This window comes from Heliconius melpomene, chromosome 16 (assembly GCF_056956725.1).
Source record: "Heliconius melpomene rosina isolate 202511_hmr_F chromosome 16, ASM5695672v1, whole genome shotgun sequence".
In the NCBI taxonomy this organism is placed as follows: domain Eukaryota; kingdom Metazoa; phylum Arthropoda; class Insecta; order Lepidoptera; family Nymphalidae; genus Heliconius; species Heliconius melpomene.
Window position 1 is genome coordinate 10,639,488 of NC_140404.1, and position 24,172 is coordinate 10,663,659.

The 24,172-nt window shown below is 32.4% G+C and overlaps 4 protein-coding genes across 4 annotated transcripts; 1 reads left to right on the top strand and 3 right to left on the bottom strand.

Annotated features, from left to right (window-relative positions):
- Positions 1-1,670: 1,670 nt before the first annotated feature.
- mdu (mitotic spindle positioning protein meduse) lies at positions 1,671-9,708 on the bottom strand. The gene is made up of 2 exons (XM_085199821.1): positions 9,522-9,708; positions 1,671-5,443 (listed from the first exon to the last, which is right to left on the bottom strand). Exons 1-2 carry the CDS (start codon positions 9,528-9,530, stop codon positions 4,568-4,570), a joined length of 885 nt encoding a protein of 294 aa, XP_085055947.1. The 5' UTR covers positions 9,531-9,708; the 3' UTR covers positions 1,671-4,567.
- A 729-nt stretch (positions 9,709-10,437) lies between these two features.
- Positions 10,438-12,907, bottom strand: LOC146531047 (uncharacterized). The gene has a single exon (XM_085199806.1). It carries the CDS (start codon positions 12,765-12,767, stop codon positions 11,142-11,144), a length of 1,626 nt encoding a protein of 541 aa, XP_085055932.1. The 5' UTR covers positions 12,768-12,907; the 3' UTR covers positions 10,438-11,141.
- Positions 12,908-13,137: 230 nt separating this feature from the next.
- Positions 13,138-23,591, bottom strand: smg (sterile alpha motif domain containing protein 4 smaug). Its single transcript, XM_085199803.1, has 7 exons — positions 23,129-23,591; positions 20,848-21,052; positions 19,681-20,321; positions 19,336-19,539; positions 19,090-19,196; positions 18,116-18,243; positions 13,138-17,792 (listed from the first exon to the last, which is right to left on the bottom strand). The coding sequence occupies exons 1-7, from the start codon at positions 23,379-23,381 to the stop codon at positions 17,609-17,611; spliced, it is 1,722 nt and encodes a 573-aa protein (XP_085055929.1). The 5' UTR covers positions 23,382-23,591; the 3' UTR covers positions 13,138-17,608.
- Positions 13,389-15,612, top strand: LOC146531049 (uncharacterized). The gene has a single exon (XM_085199810.1). The coding sequence runs from the start codon at positions 13,389-13,391 to the stop codon at positions 14,775-14,777; it is 1,389 nt and encodes a 462-aa protein (XP_085055936.1). The 3' UTR covers positions 14,778-15,612.
- Positions 23,592-24,172: the final 581 nt, after the last annotated feature.

Genomic DNA, 24,172 nt, shown 5'->3' on the forward strand with positions numbered 1-24,172 from the left:
GAAAAAATTGATGGCAGTGGGAGAGTCGAGAGAGATATGCGGAGACCGCGCGTTTGGCTCTCCGTTCTCTCTAGCTAACCCGCTAGGAATAAAACGTGAAGATATAAAATTATAGTTATTATTATATGAAATACTTAAGCATTTTTGAAGGTCATTCCAATCTAAGCCCTTAGCTGGAAGGTTATCAGTACTGTTAATTGATTTCTAGATATAGTACGAGTATATACATATCTACTTTTACACTACTATCGTTCAAACGACGATAATATAATATATTATATATTATTCAAATAATAATATGTATGTCGGACTTTGACTGTCTAGCTCCTTAATCTCAGCTAAAATTATATGAAATATAAACATTGTGTGTTGAGTGGCGAAACTCAACGCCGGGCTTGCCTCGTTACTTACCTGAGAGAAAATCGAACCCACAACCAGCGCGTTTGCCGTCACACGCTTGTGCCCGTTCGCCTCACTAGCACTTAGCATGCAGAACTCGGTGGAAAGTGGGGAACGGAATGTCTCAATGGGAAACGTTTTAGTGCTAGGTTTCCATTTTCCCTCTACTTATCCTGCTATATACGGGATACAGTGTGAAGCTAAAAAAAATATAATCATTACACTAAGCTACAAAGCTTAATTCACAAAGACATAGTCAAGTAAAAAAGCAGATTAATATATAATTTTCATTATGAAATTAATAGATAAATATTACAAAAAAAATAAAACTATATTACAAAGAAATTAATGTATAAATTGTCTTACAAAGTTTATTTTTAATTAGTTTGAAAAGATAATAGAATTGCTAATTGTAATTCAAGTAACGTTGTTCGCGACGACTACGAATATGTTCTTAACTTATTTACATAATGCAGTTTAAATGTTATGTTAATAAGCAATTACTCATAAATATAATGAATTAGTTAAATTAATAATGAAACTTTTCTAAATAAATAAATAAAAAATAATTCATTCCTATGCAAAATTAAAAGTAAATGTGTACACGACAATTTTTTGTGCTAATATTGTTGAAAGTAGACCGACACTGCTGTCACGTATTGCTTATTCTTTGCTAACAAGCTTATTTGAAGCAAACTTACGACATTTTTCATATTACTTCTATAATAAAGTATAATCAAATTGCTTGAAAAATAGATTATTCGTTTTCAGTTTAATTGCATACTCAAATGCTGAATCTCGTATAGAGATTTATCTGTTTTCTTTATATGGTATCTATAATTCTTATTTGCAAAAGTCTTCGTTTCCACTACTTTGAAGATAATGCGTGTTGACTGGCGGTAGTAAACGCCGCAAAGTGTCGTGTTAAAAGAGTAATATAAAATAATTGGCCTTTCCGAGTGAGATCGAATACACAACCATCGGTTTACAGCCAGATGCTGTGCTGCTGCGCCCCTACGGCCATTTATTATAAATATTATTTTACATTTATAATTTATTTAACTTTATCCTTTTCTACATGTAAATGTCATCTTCGACTTCAACTTATTATTTTTTTCTTAAATAAAACTCGCAAAAACAATTATAAAGGATGATAATTGGAAAAAAATTGTCCATTAGGTACTTACTTAAATTTTGTCACAACTAAACATATTTGGTATGAGTTTCAAGTAACTCTATAGGAATTGCGTAAATGAGTAACAAGGCACGTACTTTGACAATCTATTTATTGCGAAAATCTTAACAAATTAACATTCCAACTATAAACTATCATTATATTATAAATATTTATATTTGTTTCTTATTTATAATTAAATAGGAATCTTCGAAATATACAAAATACAATTGTTTAAGGCATTTCTCATATCACATTATTGGTTTTTAGAACTCTTTTCTTCCATAAGGTTTATGTAAGTAAAGTAAAAATTTGATTAAAACATTAAAATTGGTGAAATTAGAACTTTTACTTAAAATTTATCTCTTTGGTGGTGAAGAGAGACAGAGAAGAATCTTTCGTTAATCGCAAATTATTATGCTGTAGATAGGGTAGGGTATATAACTAAGAAAAAATATCTCGAAATTTCTATAGAAACAGGGAAAAACAGGATTTCTCATTCTGTATCAAAGTCCACGAAAACAAAGCGCGTTTATTAAATTTTTTATTTATAATTTTAAAATTATAGACAAACTTCTTTTTTTTGTTGTTGGTTGACTCTCTTCTCCACCAAAGCGACTTTATACAATTCAAGTACACAAAATGTTCCTTCTCAATATTATACACACATTAAATGTCTAACATGTATAAATAAATGTATTATTGCAAGTATAACGGCAATGTCCCTGGCACTGTTCTAAAATAACTTAAAGTACACTTAAACCGCAACAACTAATCTCATAATTGTATAAAATTACATAATATAATTAATTTGACTATATTTTGTATTATGCTTAAATTGAGAGTTTGTTTATGTAAATACGTCTCTTGTATGGGAGAAAGCAGCTTCATCCTCTATTTCGCATTTAGGAGGGTAGAAGAAAAAGAGTCTAGCATTAAAAACAAAAAAAAAAACACTCCGTTCTCTATTTTCCGACTAATTTACGAGACTGCGTTTTAAATGGTGAAACCTAAAGCTACGTCTTGTCTATCAGAACGGGCAAATGTAAATAATTTAGATATAATCGTCCTCCCCGAATTTTACATGTACATATATTTTAAAAATTACTTGTATAAGTATTAATTATTAGTATGTATTTTTTAATTGTGTTTAAATTAACTTTCATTTAAGATTTCATAATTAAAACAGTGAAGTTGTTCATTTCGTTTTTTTTTTGTTATAATAACAATATTTTTTACTATAAAGACGTATTTACATAAAAATAATTTTTCATTTACATAAACATATAAATGTATATAAGATTATATAAAAAATTAGTGACAGACGTATGTAATTATAAAATATATCTAAAATTGTGCTTTAAAATAATTATTTCAATAAGGCACATGCTATTGACACTAACGATAACATTACCTATATATAGAACCTTCTTTTTTTGGAGTCGGTTAAAAAATGAAATCATTGGTTAAGTACGTTATGAAGCGTAATATAACAACTATATACAAAACAACACTAAGTGCCCCAGTGTTTTTTTTAATTATTTTAAAAGATTATTATAAAAAAAATAATATTTCTGAAACAGCAACAGCTCTTAAGAAATATTTAAATAAAACGATAGATATATGGAAAATTCATTTTATAAGTTCACAGATTATATAATAACTTAAAATTAATTTTAAAAAATATTATCAGATACTGTAGATAGATATATAAATAGATCGACCAAATTTTCAACTACACTATTTGTAATTTTACTAATTTTGTAGTTAGCTATAAATGTTTCTGGTATTAAAAAGGCAAACTCTACCATCAAGAATACATTGAGAAAATTAATTTGAATTATTTTATAAGCTTTGGCTACCAAAAAGCGACTATACTAACTTCGATAATAATCCTTTCATATATATTTAAATAAATCACGTTCATGTACTTATTTTATTGATAATTAAAAAAAAACCTCGATTAAAATGCAATTTTTGTATCAAATCTAACATATTATGTATAGAATAATGAAATTTGTAAATAATGTTATTTTATTTAAAAAGTACTTTTGTACTTACAGTTTTGTTTAAAAAACCATGATTTTGAATAAATAAGAAATATATTACAAATGTTATTAAAATAGTTTCATTTTATTTTAACATATAATATAACAGTTCAATAATTAAATTAAAGAAGCCGACAGTAAGTTAAATGCAATCGAAAGTCTAAACGCGAAACTAGGTTTTGATAAAACAAGACTTCTTGATTTAATTTGACCGTTTAATAATATTCATTATAAAAATCTAATTAAAAAAACGTTTAAAAAAATGAAAAAAGAATTAAACACTACAGTACCTCTAGAAGCAGTGCAGTTATTTTGTAAAACGTAAATAAATACCTTAAAACAAATTCAGTCGAATTTTAAGAATGACTTTTCAAGAGAAGATAATAAGATAAACAAAGCGCGATAAGGGAAACTAAGATAAAGTTTCTAGATATCGATTTTTCTCTAAAAAAATACTCTTTCCATACAGCTTCCCATGGAAATTAATAGCTACGTGTGAATCAATTAAACTACGCGAGAGTGCCGCAAAAAACACAATTTCAACAAATATCTAGACAATAGGAAGAAATTTTACTCACGTGTGTCGCTTTCCACGAGATAAGTAACCATTAGTTGCATTGTTATAAAAAAAATGTAAGACAATATTTCTCTACAATAAACTAAGTAATTTGCATCCAAAATGGCTAAAATAGTGATAAAAATTCATTAGTAAATAAAAACGGTACCCATGCTGTTAAACTTGCATCCGTTAGTGTATAACATATTCTATTTAAATATACGAATCGTTATCGTTCCGTACGATCGCAAATCAATCGGACGCGGGCTCAGTGTCCGTTGAAATCCGTCCAATTATCCGTTGTAATGCAAAAACGGTTCACTCGTCACACTGACGTTACACTTAACTCGCGATTTGAACTGACGTCACACTATATCCGTTATGTTGGTACTAAGCGGCTCCAGCCTCTTGCTTTTGTTGGATAATTGACTCCCATTGCGCTATAAGACGCGTTGAACTTGGTGCTAGGAACTCTTGGCCTGGACTTAGTTCACAAAGTTCAGCCAACGACTTAGCTGGCTTCAAACTACCCAAAGATTCGTGGCCAGAACTGTTCCTAGGTGATGGCGATCTTAAATCATCATTCAACGCCTCGTATAATTCTCCTATAGATTTAGTTGCTTTCAATTTTCCTGGTAAAGGAATGTCTTCTTCATCAGACTCTGAGGTTATTTCTGTATCACTTAGTTCTATATCGAAAGGCTTCTGCTTCTTCCGCATCTTCTTTAACTCGTGTTCTCTATCTTTCATCTCTTGCAATTCTTTCTGTATTTTCTCTTCAACAGGCACGTAGCCCTTGCGTACTGGTTTACCTTCTGGTGTGCGACTTATGATCGCTGGGGCGATAATAGGTTCAATTTTGGGTGTAAAAACAATGGGTTGCTGTATTATTGCAGGTGGAGTAGTAGCTCCTGGCGAGGTGACGGGCAACTTGCCTTTGTTAGCTATAAACCTTTGCATTATTCCTTTTGTACCAGTCTGGGGCGTGAATCGCCTTGTATAGCCATTAGTGCTTAGTAATGTCGGCGTAGGAGGAGGCGAAGGAGCGATAGGCCCTAGTAAGTGGGATGTAGAGACCGCCCTATTCAATGTCTTTGGCCTTTCAGCGTTTCCGTTGACATGGCCATTTTGTTTTGTCACGTCAATAGTGGATTCGGAAAACAGCCTATTGACTCTGAAGTGACCCTCCTTGAATTCCCGTTCCCTTTCTGTCACTTCGATTATTTCTCTTTGGATTCTGGACAAAGGATCCTCCTTCAGCATTGACTGTAAAATTGAAAACAGTGATTAAAATGTTGGTTTAATCTGAATATATTTGTTCTATTATAAACGAAATGGGTGATAACGATATACCTAGGTAGTTTATTTTAAATGAAAGTACTTTAACAAGGTCGACCGAATATATCTTAGTTTCCATTATACATTTCTAAAAATTCGATATTTGGAACACTTTAGCATCGACAACAATCATCGAAAAGAAATGTAAAGTGTAGTAATTAGAAATAATGGGGTAGCTACGAATTCATGTTCACATTTTATAGGGAATTTAAACATTTTTAAAATAGCGATAAATAGCCATCGTCTATAAGTACAACTGGTTTTTATACCTCGAATTAGTCTTTTTTTAATCTATCTAGGTACAAGAGCAACGTGACTAAAAAGAACAAATGTAATAAAAAAACATAGTTGACTATCAGAACAGAAATGAAAATAACATCGCAAAACTCGTCCGTAACCTAGTTAAGTAACTTGTGGGTATTGAGTATGTAATATTTTTTAAGATATATACAATATAACGCCTTTAACGCTGTACTTGTTTGTATTGACCTTACTGGGTGACACAAATACAAGAACCCGTCTCGGGTTGGCCATAAGTGCAGTTTATAGGGGTATTAATTATATGAAATGTATGTATGTATGTATGTATGCATGTGTATATTAATATAGATAGACATTAATTAATGTAAAAGCTATATATAGATAGTTTGTGAGTTCGATCCCCATCCGAGGAAATTAAATATACCTATATTTTCATATAACATCGGGCAAAACAGTTTTATCTACGTTGGCAACTATTTCATAAAAACTAAGAATAATTATACATTTTATGTTGCTATTAATTTGTACGGTCATGAAGTGTGGAAACTGACGTCATAGAGGTAATAGATGAGTAATTATGATTAAGACTTATTTATATTCAATCTCAGCTCACTTAGAACGAATTAGCAAATGCCAAACGGTGATCGGATTGAGAGATTTAAACTATAATTGGTTCGTATAAAGGGTTAGTTTCACAGTCTATCCTGAAAATAGCAGGTCTGGCAGTTCTCTGCCTGTTCTGGTATAGAGTGGCCGAACTCAACACCGCTGAAACGCTAGCTAGATGCTATCCAATTTCACTAATATGTCCTCAAAAAATAAATACTACATGTATATTCACTAAGAAATGAATATATTCGTGAGGGAAAAATAAATTCGCTTTACCTGTACCGTATTTTCAATTCGCTGTTACTTACAAAACTATAAAAAAATCTCAATTTAACATTTAATAACATATGTAGTATTAAAATAACTTTAAAGTGCCCATAAAATGTTTACAATTAAATATTAATTTAACACACTTGTAATTATGAAATTTTCATAACAATTTTAAACAATTTGAACATCTGTTCTGGAAAATGATTAATATAATGAGTCATTTCGTCTATACGGAATTATATTTTCCACTCACGATTTTTTATTACTTTATTACGTACTTAGTAATCATATAAAAAAATATATTTTATCTGTAAACTACATTATTATTAAATGTATATTTTTAAACAGAATGCGTCGGGTGATTTGGACCATAGATCATATGTAATCGGATATTTTATTTATGACGAGGTAGCCAGAGGGAACTTGGGAACCTAGTGTTAAGGCACTTCGTTTTGCCACTTCCACTTGCCATTACGAAACATTCGTTCGCCACTTTCCAAATTCTGGAGGCATTGAGTGCTGAAAGTTTAACGCCGCGCTTTATCACGTTACCAGAATTAAATATTTGATTTTTTTTTCCTCGAGTGAGAAACAAACCTACAACCGACACTTTTACAGCAGCGCGCCCCCTGCACCAAGACGGCCTCAGTCAAATAGTAAACTTATAAATTCTTCATTTAACTACACTTCAGCATAGTCTTAGAAGTTATCCGGCGGAAAGTAACGATCGAAGTGTTTTAACACTAGGCTTCCTCTTCTTAGCTATAATTCAGCACTAAGATTCAAAAGACTTAAATACATAATTCATACTTTAGTGTAAAACAAGGAAAATCATTATTTTCCTTTTAAAGCATAAGATCAAATATCTAGCAGCTATTGAAAAATCAATTATAAATGTACAAGACCGATTCTTGATTACTTATTTAAGTCTACTTCAGTGATAATATTATGATATTAAAATTAAAAACATTCTAATATAATATAAGTTGAGTTTGTTTGATTGAACGCACTAATCTCGGGAACTACTGGTTAGAATTGAATTGTTCTTTTTGTTGGATAGTCCATGTATCGAAGTAGGACCTATAGATCGACCTATAGACACAACTCTAAGTCTAACTCTCACTACGTTTTATATATTTCTTCATACAATTCAAGATGCATTAAGATATATGTATGAGAAAGTATAAGATTAGATTATATTTATCAATTTGCAAATTTTTACATTTGATACTAACATTTACTTTATCGCAAAAATATAGCTTTATAGGTAAAAAAAACCTTTTTATATATTTTTTTTCAGTTTCATATTTTGTCTATTCTTTAAGAATAAACATAAACTATAGTTCCAGCAATTTTATTTGTTTCTAAACAACGAATATTTAATTAACGTGCCTCGCGTACGGCAAGAACGTATATTATATAGAAATTTAATGGTCAGTTACAAACATTAAACAGCCTTCCTTTAAATTGATTAAGTGATTTGATAGCTCTTTTTGAATACAATAATTATTTCTTTATCTAATTCTTTTTATCCAAGGTTTGCGTTAAAGAGCGTTCCTTGGAAAATAATTACGATTTTTTATATAGGTATATGTTTAGTACAATCGACGAGTCGTGGTAGCCCCGGAGTTAGTTATAAACATAAAACAACACTAAAAACTATCCAAAAAAAATTACAACAATTAGTAAATAATAATTAGATTACCCGCTACTTGTAACTCATCCACTTCCACAAGTTGGCTGGAAGAGACTCTTATAGAGTTAAGTCCACCTTTGTGAATTAAATGTATTTTATTGTTTTCTTATGTATATTTTGTGCAATAAAGAATATTATAGATTTGGTGGGTAGTTTATTATTACATTTGTATAGCAGCGTAAGTAAGTATTAAAAACGTAAACATGTTCGAACAAAAATAAGGACGAGACCAATAATATTTGCATGCGAAAATATTATATTAATTATGATTCTAGAAGTTTCATACATTTGATGATAGTATTAAACTTGTAACCATTGCAAAAAGTAACTTAACTACGCCACGGCGGTCGATGGCGCATACATATAATACAGTAAGAGTTTTTTTAATGTAGTTTCTGTATATTTTCTTGTGTAAAATGTATTTTTCTTATATTTAAAAAAATGCAGTTGTTTGATCATATATGTATATTGTTACGTAGGTATATATGAATACAATATTACTTGGAAAAATGTTAAGTGGTCTTGATAAGTGAAATGGAAACAATCGATAGTCACGTTATAAATTATTAGCGTTAGTTAAGAAAGATAAGACAAGACATTGTCCGCTCAATTTTATAGCACAATTAATAAAGGCCAGTCGTGGTGCAGGGGCACAAGCGTGTGACTCTAAGTGCGACAGGTATAGGTTCGATTCCTACTCGAGGAAAAGAAATATTTAATATTTTCATTCCCCGATCTGGTAGAGGCAAAACGCGACGTCTAGCTCCGCGCCACTCAACACGCAATGCTTCCAGAATTCAGCGAAAAGTGGAGAACGGAAGTCTTAATAAGAACGGAGTATCATAACACTAGATTCCAAGATTCCCTCTGCCCTGCTTAGCGAATACAGAGCGAAGCTAAAAGAAATACCGAAGATATAACACGTTATCAGACGAATAACAGTAATGGCTAATCTCGATCACAATTCGAGGTCATAAAAAAAAGCTTTCTAGCTTCTAACATTCCGAAACTCGCACATTTATTTGCCATATTAATATACCTAAATGAAAATGAAATATGTATGAAAGTAATTAAATCCGACACGAGCCACCTAGTGACCATCAGAACGATGACCTACGAACTCATTTGTTACACTTTAAAGTTTTTGCTTAAAATCTTTGAAATACTTACTTCGCCCATGATTAAAACTTTTTTAACAATCCGATAAAGCGAAATATCCACGGTTACACACACATCACTAGTTTATCTCTTGCCACGGCTTTAAAATTGTATAGCGATTGGAGTTTATTATAAAATAAGTAACGCGTCAAGAACCGCTCGCGGGCTAATGTCCTCTGCTACGTTTTGTTAATTGGCGCGAAAGAGATAGTGTTACCTGTTGTGTTGCTAGATATGGTATGCTATGATAGCCTATTATAATAAAACTTTATTTTTAAGGAACTTAATACAATTAAAATAAGAACTGTTGATGTCATCGTGCCGCATGGGCGCAAACGTGTGACTGTAAAGCGATGGTTGTGAGTTTGATTGTTGCCCAGGGGAATAAAAAAATCTATAATTGCATGCAGTTGAGTTGCGCCAGTCAATGCGATGCCTTCAGCGTTGTGAAAGTGCAGATAGGAAGTATCATAGTGGGAAACGGAATATCTTAACACTGGGGCCCCTCTGTCTATCTGACTATGTGCGGGATTCAGAATGAAATAAAAAAATATGCTGGAATCATTTTTCTTCATTACTTACACGACAAACGCAGAGTTCCGCCGCTCAACACATACATGTATATATGCATCAACATTCGACACCTGAGTTATCCTTAAATAAATAAGTAAACTCAAAATCTAATAAGAGAAAAGATTCGTTCTCAAAATATTTGCTTCATTAATTTGTCCAAGTGTAAGGTAAAATCTTAACATTGGCAACACAATTTACCTATAGCAAAGTTTTTACCTCACCTGACACTGCTTTACCGACGATAACTTCGAAGTACTGTTTTACCGACATCGTTTGAAACTCGAGCGCGGAATTACGCGCCGGTGAATTTGGAAGGGAAAAGGGCTGTTTCGGGATGTTAAATGAAACCAGGTGAGACGAAACAAAAAAGAACTAAAATTTTAATACTTCAAAATGCTATCAACACTGTTCAAAATGATAACTAAATTTCAAATTACGTATATCTTATACAATTAAAATGTTGAATGTAGGTGGTACGTACTTTAACTTGCATTTTATAGAAATACTTATGTTCAAATTCTCTACAACGAATTTTTTTATCTAAATGATCTAAAAAATAATAGGAAAATTATTAAATAAAATTTTATTGAGTAATAATAAATAAAGATAAGTTTAATGAATCAATAAAAAGTTCGTGATTCATCGGCAGTGTTTTTATTTTATGTGCTAATAAATATTTTTCTATGAGAGTTCTATGCATTACGATATATAAAAAAATGGACTTTGTACATTTTTAAATGATAAATAGCTAATTCTTACAAAGTATATACCATGATTTACATAAACATTGTTAATATACTTATGATGTCGATAATATACCTAATATTGGAAGAAAACGTTAGATTGTTTTACTTTTAGATGTTTTTTTAACGTCTAAACGAATATAATACTAACTTACAGTTATTTTATTTCTTAATACTAATGACTAGTATTTCAAATTACTTTTCAGACTTTTTATGATTTAGCTATAAGTTATAGATTTGGCGATGATTATATAGCTATGAGTTACAGCATTAACCATGTCTTGCCTTGTTACCAGAATGGAGAATTAAAAATCATTCATTCCACTGAGTGGGAATCGAATCCACAACCGTCGCGTTTACAATCCGATGCTGTGCCACTGCGCCACGAAGGCCTCAACATTTTTAATGTCGGTTTAAAAGTAACATCCATGTGACTAGCCCTTAAATGGCGGGAAAGATCGCTCATGCGGAAAAATCGACGAGGGCAATGCTGACAAATATAGGGTGTATGATTAGTGTGTTGTTTTAATAAATGAAATTCCAACATGGTGGCTGTGGGAAAAGTTTTAACACAGTCACCAATAGAACATTTGAATTTGCCAGTATTTTCATGTTTAAACATCATGTGATGGGCTAAACTCCGCTTAACGGCAAACGCTGCATTACAGAGTCCACATATATAAGGCTTTTCACCTGTGTGTTTACGCATATGCACTTCCAAGTCCGAAAATGTCTTTAAACATACAGAACATTGACCTGACTTTTCTGAATGAATCCGACGAATATGAGTTTGTAAGTTCCCTTTCATTGCGAATGCCATGCCACAAAAACTGCAGACATTTTGTTTCTCATTAGTATGAAGACCTATGTGAACATTTAAAGCTGTTCTGGACTTAACCGACTTATTACATAAATGACAAGTATATTTTCTCTCATCACTGTGTACACTTTGATGTTTCTTAACTAGGTTTTTATGAGCAAATTTTTTATTGCATATTGGGCAAGGGTATGGTTTTTCACCAGTATGGACTTTTTGGTGTCTATTTCTAGAAGCGACTTGACGGAACCTCTTTGAGCAATACAAACAAACATATGGCCGTTCGTCAGTGTGGACCCTCAAATGTGTTATTATATCATTTTTTCTGAAAAAACTACTGCCACACGTCTCACAAGTGAATTTGCGCTCTCTATTCGAGTGATAAGTTTCATTGTGCCTCTTAAGAGAACCTTTTGTAGGGTATTTTGAGCCACATAAGTTGCATACAAAAGGTTTTTCTCCAGTATGTGTCCTCATGTGAATCTCCATGGCAGAGGGACTTGAAGCCATATGCCCACAAATAACACATTGTATTGGCCCAAGTTTCCCTCTTTTTATTTTTTTTCTGCGAAATTTTCTTGGATTTACCTCACAGTCTTTATCATCAGTCTTATCACAAGGATCTATTTGAATGTTATTGATACTTTCAACTGTCAGGCATTCTGGAATTTTCTCAATTCCTATAGTTATGTTGGTTCCGGTATTATCTAGTACCACAGGGTTCTCAGTTTTATCTTTAAAATACTCTTTAGAACATCCATCTAATAAGAAATTATTGGTAAAACTATCATTCTGAATATCACAATCGTCTAACTCATGCTTAATGTCTTCTTCCTTGATATTTAAATCGATATCTGTGTGCAAATCGGAGTAAAGTTCTATAGGAGCGCTTAAACACCTGAGAGCTTTATCCGAGGCTTCACACTTTTGTACAAACTGATATGACAAAGACAGTTCATTTGCACAGCTGTCGCACATCATGCTGGGTAGTCCGTCGTCTTCTGAAACCATTATGTTCACTAAACGCATTAGCTTCGCGCTGTATTGTATATTATCCGGCTCATGTTCAAAAACAGATACAGTCCCGGACTTATCTAGACAAATTCTACAGATTAGTGACTCCATTTATGTTATATGACTACCAGTTGTAAATGAATTAATAAAAAACGTACAATTGAATATATTTCGGATGATAAACAAACATTGTATATGTAAATTTATAGATAGCATCAAATTTTCACAATATTGGCCACTTGACAGCCGCATGACAGGAATCAAAAAAATGTCAAATGTGATAAAAGTAAAAAGAAGTGTTTTTTTTTTTCAAATGCATGTAATAATTATAATATTCACAATAATTGACATTTATCTCGTTACTTACAAAAGAAACACAACCAAGTTAAATTCCAGAAATTAAAACCGTTCAAAAATACATTTGTAATAACTTATTCAAAAGGCTTACTAAACTGCTTGTGATCTGTCATTTGCATTTATATTTTGTGTATTTTTTTCATGTCAGGAAATTGAAAAATTGACATTATTGTATCGTATCGTTTTTTCGGTTAATTGTTTATATTTTCTTTAGAAAAAACATCAAATTAGAAAGAATCTATATTTCGTACATATAAAGTTGAATATGAATAACAATTTTATAAAATAACACTACAGTTGAATGAAAATTACAAAGATCATGTAGGAATAATGTATATAGAAAAAATAAATAAATAATAAGAATTAAGTATTAAGATGAATAACGGGTCTTGCCGCTTATGCATTAAAAACCCTGGTGAAGTTTCAATATATAGTATCAGTGAGGGAACACAAATAAATAAAAAAATTGTATATTGCTGCAGCAACATAAATATTGAAGAAAATGACGGATTACCATCGTATATTTGTAACTTGTGTGAGTGTGAACTTAAAAAGTGTTATGATTTTATATTAAAATGCGAAGAATCTGATAAAAAGTTGCATTTTACTCATCCTATTTACTTAAATGTAGAATGTAATACAAAAATTGAAATAAAAACAGAAACGGAAATCGATCACAATTCAAGCATAGATGATGTTACTAGAACTCCATATGAATCACCTACTGAAGAAATTAAACACGAATTCGACGATAAGATAGACACTGTAAAAAAGAAAAGGGTAAAACTATATAAGAAACGAAAAAGTTCAACAATTTCAAAATGTAATGTATGTGGAAGAATTTGTCCAAATGCGTCTACACTTGTCATACATATGAGATCTCATACAAATGAAAGGCCATATGCTTGTTCTTCCTGTGAAAAGACTTATAAAGACAGTGGTAGTCTTAAGAGGCATACTGAGCGTACTCACTTAAAAGATAAAAGGAAACGCAACTTTATTTGTGAAAATTGTGGTAAAGGATTCTTTTCTAAAAATGAAGTTAAAATTCATATGAGAGTCCACACTGGAGAAACTCCGTATGCTTGTGCTTACTGCCCCGCAAGGTTTACACAAATAAGTGCCCTACAAAGGCATCAGTTCCGACACACAGGTGTAAAAACACATAAATGCTTAACATGTCATAAAAAATTTTGTACTAAAGATGAGTTAAATTCACATTTTGCAGTTCATTCAACAATTAAAAAATTTATGTGTTCAATTTGTAATGCTCTCTTTAAGTTTAAAAATAACTTAAGAAAACATGTGAGAAGTCACTCAGAAGATTATAAGTTTATTTGTAACTATTGTGGTCGTAATTTTAGTATGAAAGGTAATTTGAAATTGCATATAGAGAGGTTGCATTCATCAAAATCAGGTTATTGTGATATATGTGTGAAAAATGTATCTAATATGGAAGTCCATATGTGGAAACATACTGGGGAAAGGCCTCTAAAATGTGAATTATGTTCAAGTAGCTTCTCCGACCAAAACTCTTTGGCTAGGCATATTAATTTTAGACACAAGCAACCAGATAGGTATAAATGTACTTTCGATGGGTGTCCTTTAAAGTTTCCATCGCGGCCAATGTTAGATTTTCACGTGGCAAAATTACATAGTACTGTGAAACCATTTCAATGTGATAAGTGTTCTAGGGGGTTCTATAGAAAAAGTGATTTAGTTAGACATAAGACAGGAACACACAAAGAAAGGCTTATAGACTAATCTAATGTTTTATTATTTAAAAATAATATTGTGAAAAATTATATGTTAGAGACAAATTGTTTTTTTTATGTATGTGACAATACTTAATTTATTTCTCTTAATCGGTAATTTTGGGTTTTTTTATGATCATTGGTAATGAAAAATGTGGAACTTTTCTTTATATCATAATTAACATTGTGCAAACTGCATATTTCAAAATAAATTTATTAACACTAAATTTTTAGTAAGCAGACTGTGATTATTATTTTTGTTTCTAATACTTGTAGAACAAGGAAATTCCTGAATATGTTGTGAAAACCATTTCTTTATATGTAAACTATTTATTTACTGGTAATGATAGCTCATAACTGTAAAAAAAAACTATTCTGATCTTTTAAAAAAAATACTATATAATTCATTATTTAATAATTGTGGGTTCAATCTCCATTTGTAGGAATGAATAATTTTTTATTGCTCTTTGGTATGACAAAGTGTAGTGGTGAGTTTATAAGCCATATTATTTTTGGGCTACTTCAATAGTCCTTTATCTTAATAACTTAATAACAACAAATGGCTGATTCAAAAGTAAAGTAAATTAGTAAGTAAAGCTTTCGGATTGCACAAAGCGCAAGTTCAAATCCCGTTACGGTAATTTTTATAAAACATAATTTTAAGGCCAAACTAGTCAATGAATAAAACATTAACAACTGTCAATCTATATATTTATTTTCAGTACTGTGTTTCAGTACATTAGGTATCACAGAAAATAAGTTAAAAAGCAATGAAACTACAGTTAAATATAAGAAAAAGAAAAAAGTAAAGACAATAGTAGAAATAAAACAATTTGTTTAGTGAATGGTTATTTCATTTCACTTCTTAATATGCTTAATACATAATTATGTCAACACAAATTTCATTAAAGTTAAAAAAAATAAACGTACATTGGTATTGTGTATGTTTATTTATATTGGTCTATGATACACCAAAAATCCTTAAAAAAAAATTGCACAATCAAAAATTTTTGATCCAGTCAAAGATTTCATATTGTCAGCTTCACGCTGTATCCTGCACACAGCAGGGTAGGCAGAGAGAACCTAGTGTTAAGACACTCCGTTCCCCACTTTCTGCCGAATTCTGGAGGCATTGCGTGTGGAATGGCAGAACTCAACGCCGCGCTTTGCCTCGACACCAGAGCGAAGAAATAGAAATACCAACATAAATAAATATTTAGCTTCCTCGAGTGGGGATCGAACGCACAATTGTCGCATTACAGTCACACCCTTGTGCCGCTGCGCCACGATTATATTATATAATAAATATTTTAAAAACGAAATAAAAATCATAAATATATTATGGAAATGAATTAGCTAACATTATAAATTATGCAGTCAGTCAACATTTCACCTATATTTCTAACTCACGAGTGATTTGTAACAGATAATAAATGTCAACAAACACTCCACAGACAACAAATATAATCTACATTAAAACCTCCAGCTAATTGTTAGGCCGACTTGTGCCCGTTATAAGCTCTGCTATATTACCCAGTGTTCTAAATGTAAATTAAAATCTAGACCTAGCTTTACGACTAATGACTAAATAAAAAAAAATGCTTAGCACCAAACAAATTAGGACACAGGCAATTGTACAATTAGCTAAAAGAATCTTAGGATATTTATTTACAATTCACGTAAAAAGTGAATTCCTTTTTTTATGTAAACTTAAAATGTATGAACATTTTTCGTCTCCATTTATTTCTATGTTCGACAGAGGCGGATAGAGTCGATGTCAATGTTTCTTATTAGTCTATAGCTTATCAATATTTTCACAAATGTGCTTCCTTATTATAAAATGAATATATAACATATAACTTAATGATAATAACTTTTAAAATAAATAATAATATTAATAAAAAGATAACGTCCATACATAATATTAATTAACAATACATTTATGTGTGATAAACATATAATTTCCAAATATGCATTTTAATTATTTTTTCGAAAAAACACAAATTGCCGATAGTATAATTGCTCATTTTTTTTATTTCATTAAGCAATGTCATTGTGCAAACTGCTATCTTAAAATTTTATTGCATATTTAAAAAACTTTATATTTATTTTCAAGTTAAATAAAAGTGTACTTCGTGAAATCAATATGAATAAGAAAATTCTTGTCAATATATTAATTAGATATCCTATCTAATTTCAATAATTTTTGATTATTCCATATCACATGGGATTTGTAAACTTTCAGTTAACAATAATACACTTAGCAAGTGACTGTTTTGTTGTGTGGGTGTTTAGTGGGTTCGATTTTCTTGATAATTTCTTTTATTTTATTCATAGATTATTTTTGTATACGGTATACTGTAAACTGTATACATTTTTCTATGGTTAAATAATCTGTAAATTTTTCACCACTAATTATTAGCCTGTTCAGTCATTTGTACATACAGCGCATCTAGGCTGAAGCAGTCATCGGGAAAATTAAGGGGAAAAAGGGGGAGAGTATGTAAGAGAAAATGGGAACAATTTAGATGATACACCTTTCTTTTGTTAACATTAAAGTTAACCAGTAACACTGGGAATGGTTGAACAGTCAACAATTTGCACTTAAGACTATTCCTTCTTTTTTCCATATTGCACATTCTAATTGATTGCCCGTTTCAGTCTCTTTCACACACATATCACCTACACTGCAATAATCCTGGTGGTAAGAAGGAATATAATACTTGTCCTGAGATGGAAGGATGGGACATAATATAGTTATTTTAACCATTAACAACAGGTACAGTGGAAACGGAGTGGGAAATGGTAAACTGTTCCCTTATTCCATACATTAGAGTATGTCTAATTAATAGCCTGCTCAGTCATTTGCATGCACAGCGCGTCCAAGCTGGAGTAGTCGTCGGCGGAGGGGGGAGGCGGGGGTCGTGGTAGGCAGTGCGCCGGGGGGAACGGAGGGTACGAGTGGGACTTGCCCCGAGGGGGGGGCGCCCAGCGACGCGGGCGCGGACATTGTGGGGCACGCCATCTGGAAGATAAAAACAATAAACACTCCTTATTGCACATTGAATGGAACAAATTGAATTTTAGATCACATGGTACACCGTACCGATAAACTCATATATATCGTTTTTTTTTTTAAATAATTTAGATAAGTAGATAAATAATTGTTTAGCTAAAACAGAGTTGCGAGCGGGTTGCTAGTTTGACTTAAAACTGATATAATAATAAGAAAAACAAAAGAAAAGTCTTCAATAAACATCAATATGAGTCTAGTTTATGTAAAATTTTTGGGTCGCCCAAATACTGCTCGGCCTCCTTAAAACAGTAGTGATATGAAAAAAAATCTACCTATGTTTAAGCCGTCTATGAGGTGCATCTCCCACCAAATGGAAGAACTGTCTCGGAGGCAAACGATGACGTAGTCTCCGTAATGCCGATTGAAGTTCTGGACTGCTGAAAGCCTCGTGATGGAGGGCCTGAAAATAATAGTGTTTTTGTTATTGTTTTTATGGTAATAAAATAACGAAACCTTTATAATGGTCATTATTTTTAGATACAAAGACCTGACCTGAAGGTATAGGGGGTCGTAGCTATTGACCATATATACGCTGGTTGTGGATTGGATGTCGCTCGGGAAAATTAATTATTTGCATTTTCTTGTTATGATAACTTTTAACTATAACAAGGAAATGCAAATAATTCAATTTCGGCGAAAAGTGCGGCGTTGAGGTCCGCCACTTATTGTGCAGTCTCGAAAATAAAATCAAGTAATATGTTTAATTTATTATTGGAAATGTATATACAGGGTGGAAGAGGCAGCGCTTCTTTTACTGAAACTGCATATAGGGTAAAATATTTCAAGCCCCGAATTAAAAAAAATAATCAAGGTACCTCAACGGTTTGGACGTAGGATTTTTTTTTCATTTCACGATTTTTATCCATACCTGTATTTCGTGTCACGCACACATACGTATGCGACGTTGCCGCTTTGACAGGTAAGTGTGTGCGTGCCTATGTAATACTTTACAAATGGCGTTTTATTTTAAAACGATAATTTTATTATTTATTTTGTTTGAAAAAAAAACTTTTTCATTTTTGAGAATTATTTTTTTTCCGAATTATATTAGGCTTTTATAGAGTAGTTAAAACTGTGCTTTCATTTAAAGTGGCGCTGACAATTCCATCCTGTATAATAACATTATTATAAAAATATTTCATTATGGATGCTGAAATATTAAAAATATTTTTTATTTCACTCTGTAAAAGTAAAAAGAAAGAGCATTCAACAAATCAAAAGTACACAATAAAAAAATATAAAGTACCTTCTCAATAAGCCAACAATGTAACGACATGGGGTCCACGGGCTCAGGTTCCCCGTCGACGACCGCGCTCGCACCCGCCCCGTTGCTATTACTCAGACACTTTGATGCTGAAATGTGACATATACATAAAAATAGTGTTCAACCAAATAAGCTCCTGGATCGCCTGCTGCACGTGTGGATCAAGTGTTTTCAAGTGCAAACAAGTGGAAACAAAAAATAAAACAAAAAGGTTCCTTCAACACTGACCAAGGTCCAAAGCCTCCACAATAGCTCCCGGTAAATCAGAAACAGGCGGCATCGGTGCTAAAAGCGCTGCACGCACACGTTCCAGCGCCCGTAAAACTGCACCACCCGCTGCTAGTTCAGAGCGAGCGCTTTCAAGCGCTGAATTGCGGTCGTTCAATTTTTTGATGGAGAGTAGGATTTTGTGGCGTGCGCCTTTTGTTACACCTGGTAATGAGGAAAGAACAAATTTCCTTATTAAAAACTGTTCAGATAGACTAAGTATTGTACTGTTTAGCTTTCTAAAGCTAAAGTAATTATAATACACTAAGTATTGTAATACACTACTAAGTATTGTAATACACTCACCTAATTTTTCCAAATACTTTTCATCCATCGCCATCATCTGCTCATACGTTACATTCGTAAACAACCACACATACTTGTGCAGACGTAGACTTTTCAACCACTGAGCCACCGTGGACATACCGGGGTGTTCCGTATAATTATTACACCTAAGATCGTCCAATCGTGTCTCACTGCCCGTCGTCCCATACATTATACTTATGGGTCTTAATTGACTCAAACTATGTTCACTCGATAGAGAAAAGCTCCTAGGTTTCTGTACAAACGCTTCATCGCTCAAATTCTCAGCTGAAGAAGACATTTGCATGAAATTACTTGAAGGAGGTGTTAAGCTATTAGATCTTTGCGATTTGGGCTGGGTTATGGCTACATCCAAATTGAGCATTTCGTCCAAACTTAAGTCCACGTCGCGGCCATTTTTCGAGAAAGACTCTTGTAATATGTCCGTATAAGACGAGTGGTCCGAATCCAATATTCCTCGAAATTCAACATTTTTGCCGATTGTCCTTCTGAATGTGTTATTGTTAGCCCAAATATTTGTGTCGGGCAAAAGGCACGGGTCTATCCTTTGCTGCCACACGGATTCCGTGTTGCGGTTTCCGGATATATGATTTTCTAGATAGCGTAGCCATTGCGTTAATGTTCTGGAAAAATTGTGGACGAAAAATAATTATTTATGTATTCAACCATCCATACCAAAACATTAAGCATATAATGTCTCCACCCATTCATCTCATTTTATGGTATTTATTAGTAATCCAATAATCAAGAGACATGCTACCTTGGAGCCTTGATAATAATAAAAAAATATTATGCTAGTAAAGACTTATGCTAAAACTTTCCGACTTTTTATAGAAAACTCAAGCATGTGACGCGACGGTTGTGGGTTAGATTCCCACTCGATGAAATGAGTTATTATTGATTAATATTTTCATTTCTTCGCTCTGGTACCAAGGTAAAAGCGCGGCATTGAGTTCCGCCAATCAAGAAGCAATGCTTAAAAATTCGGAGAATGGAGTGTCTTAACACTAGTTTCTTTCTACCTACCTTACTATATGCGAGATACTACGTGAAGCTGTAAAAAAAAACTATGAATTGACAATAGATACGAAAAAAAGTATTTCTAACCAAAATACTTCCATCTCAAACATAAATAAAAAAAATACTGACCTCTGATCGTGGATACTAAGAGCAGGATGGACCAGCAGATACGACAACAGCTGTCGACACAGGTCAGGTGCAATGGTCCGCCGCGGTGCGTCCACGCACCGCTGCACCAGCGCTGGTGCCGCCGTCACGTAGATATTCTTGGCACGCTCGTTGTCGGTACGTAATAGGGGGAGGAGGGTCAGGAGTTGGCGGAGGCGTTCGCCATCTGGAAGTGGATATTTGTCATATTTTTAAATATTTTAGTGGCTACTCGTGCCGCAGGGATACAAGCGTGCGATTGTAACCGTGGCAGGTTGTAAGTTCGATTTCCATTCGTTGGGTTCCGCTACTAAGCACTCAATGCTTCCAAAATTCCTTACAAAAGTGGGAAACAGAAGTGTCTTAATGGGAATGGAGTGTTTTGACACGAGGTTCCCAGGTTCCCTCTGCCTACTGTACTAATTGCGGGAAAAAGAGTGAATCTAAAATAATATGTCCATTGCCTACTCCGTTGGATAAAGAGCTGCGTTGAATTCCAGCCCTCAATAAATATTACAAATATTGAGCTGAATATGATGAAAAGAATGTCCATGTAATGTGGAAAAATTATGAAGTGGGGTTTGGGATGGAATATTGTTAAAAACTCCTTACAGAAATGCTCACGACAAAAAGTAAATTGCAACAAACAAAATTTTATTGTAACATGATAAGAATTTATTGCTTAACTATTATTATTTTTTAATTAGCATTTGGATAATCTCAGAGGAAAAATAGAACAGGAAATTTGTGTTTTTATTGAAATTTATGATACTAGTGATTTGCTAATTCATCTTGAGATAAAAACACCATGCATCCATGCAAAAAAACCCATCAAAACAATTATTGTAATAGATAATAATATCTATCTAAGTTAATCAATGTTAGCTTATCTCTTTTTTTAAATATAAAGACATTAATGCTGACCTTGTTCTTTACTTAATATATCAGTTGTATCAAATTGTTACACAATATCCTAAATTAAGCTGTTATGGCTCAGTGGGTCAGTATCTGGATATAAATGTGATGGTTGTGGGTTCAACCACACTTGGGGATATGGTTATATTGAACATATTTTGATTATTCTGCCCTTATACCTAGCAAACAATATTGAGTTCTACCACTCAACATGGCAATGCAATGAGATATTGTAAATTGATTGATAAATCTTTTTAAGTTTCTGTGCATGTTTATTTATGAAATAATATACATACAACTTACTCACGTTTGGGGTCATTGATATGTGTTTATATGTGTATAATTTTAAGATATGGAACTGAATGTGGGTGGATACAATGCTAATAAAGTTCAAATAGGTTACTTTTTATATATTTTTTTTAACTTAATTTAAGGCACATGGGGATAAAACTGTGAATGCTGCTGGTTGTGGGTTTGATTGCTACGGAAATGAACTTTACTCTGGTGTCAAGGCAAATTGTGATGTTGAGTTGGACAGTGGGGAGTGGAACTGTTTTATTTAGAACTAAGTGTCTTAACACTAGGTTCCCAGGATTCCTCTGCCTACCCTGCAATGTGCGTGAAGGCAAAAAAAAAACTTGCATTATATTGCATTAATAGTAAATTCATAAATATGTTTTTTCCTTCTCATATTTTCTAGTGACATAAGCATGACATTGCTTTATTCAATGTACTTGGTTAGTAATCATTCATTCATAAGCTTTAATAATAAATCTTATTATGAATAGCAATAAATATATAAATATATATACAAGAAAGCAGATATTGATGATTTGTCCTACACAAAGGAGTTGAACTTTGTTTGATGAAAGATCTTATGTATTTAATGTTTAAATAGAAAGTTAACATCTATAAAGAATATGCTGCATACCTTAAAGACACAAGTTTCACTAATTTAAATAATTTTAGATATTAGAACCATAGTGATTATAATTAGACATATTGTCAGAACTTTACTATATTCTTTTATAAAAACAGAAATCTAAAATTTGATTGCAGTACAAAAATATAATAATTTGATTTAAGTAATTATAATTTGAATTTGACTCTGGAAAATTAATATAATAATTTGGAGGAACTGTTGCCCTCTTGTTATTGAATCCACTTATCATCTCAGACCGCAGTTTCAAAGTGTAACTGAAATTCAGTGATGACTAAGATTCTAGCTTCTAGAATGATTGCCTGAAATGATTTTAAGGCCATAATATGTATCTTGACTTCTATATATTTTTATTAGGCAATAATATTTTTTTAAATTTAATTTCAAAAATAATGGGTTAAAACATACCTTCTTCGTCATCGTCATCAGCCCTAGCAGCTAGGAGGCTGGCTAAAAGTGTTTCATCATTAGCGTCTATCTCTAGCCTTTCATCTTCAACGTGATGCTGCAGAGCCGCTTCCACCGCCCTTTGTACCAGGCGTAGTCCTGGCCACGGAACTCTTCGAGCCAGTGCACATGCTACTACTGTACGCTCACATGTGCCCCACTGCTCGAATAAACCCGCCACACCCCCGAGCTGCTCGTAAAATGTCCCGTTCATCTTGCCAACAGCATAGCACCTTCTAAATAAGATTTGTTTGTGTTCAACAGCTGATTGTTCTCGCTAAATCTGTGTTTTGAACAAAGGCGTCGGCGATGGCGACCACGCGTCCGTTTTGGTGAAATGTGCAATTTTTCTATTAATTTTGCAGGTAGATTGAAAACATAACATCAACTCTTATTCGACGGACAGTCAAATTATCAAGTTCCAAAATGGCCGACCACAGATTATTATTAGAAACAAAAAATACATATGTCAAAATCAAAAGTTTTATAATTTTCATTTTAGTTTTATTGTTGTTATTTTTTATTATTAATATATTATAAGCTTATAAATATCGTGTAAAATATGAATATCAATATTTAAAAGCGGGAGTAAAAACCTTGAAGTGGGAAATAGATGTTCTACTTGACAACAGATGGCGTAAATTTTTAAATAACTCAAAACATTTTGCTAAGAATAAAATATAGAATAACCTCCTTTTCTTACAGAAGTCCGTTAAAAATAAGATATAAATTTTACTGTTTAATTCAAATGATTAATAACAAGAACTAAAAACTCTTATTTAATGTATCACAACACAAGTAGACATTATTATAGTATTCTTTACGTATATTATGTATATTATGATCAAATTTTCTTCATCAAAACATGAAGAAAATCTTTTTCTTTATTTTCTTCTTAAAATATAAGATAAAAGAAGTAAAGTAATCCATCCTTATATAAGTATATTTAAGAAGTCATTGGTAACGTAACATTATTATATTCCTGATGACGATTTTTTTTTGCGC

Coding starts and splice junctions, on each gene's coding strand:
- LOC146531047 (XM_085199806.1), bottom strand. CDS start 12,767: ATGGAGTCACTAATCTGTAGAATTTGTCTAGATAAGTCCGGGACTGTA.
- LOC146531049 (XM_085199810.1), top strand. CDS start 13,389: ATGAATAACGGGTCTTGCCGCTTATGCATTAAAAACCCTGGTGAAGTT.
- smg (XM_085199803.1), bottom strand. CDS start 23,381: ATGAACGGGACATTTTACGAGCAGCTCGGGGGTGTGGCGGGTTTATTC. Junction 18,244..19,089: donor ATTGTTGGCTTATTGAGAAG/GTACTTTATATT, acceptor TATTATTTTCAG/GCCCTCCATCACGAGGCTTT. Junction 17,793..18,115: donor CATAGACGGCTTAAACATAG/GTAGATTTTTTT, acceptor TTTATCTTCCAG/ATGGCGTGCCCCACAATGTC.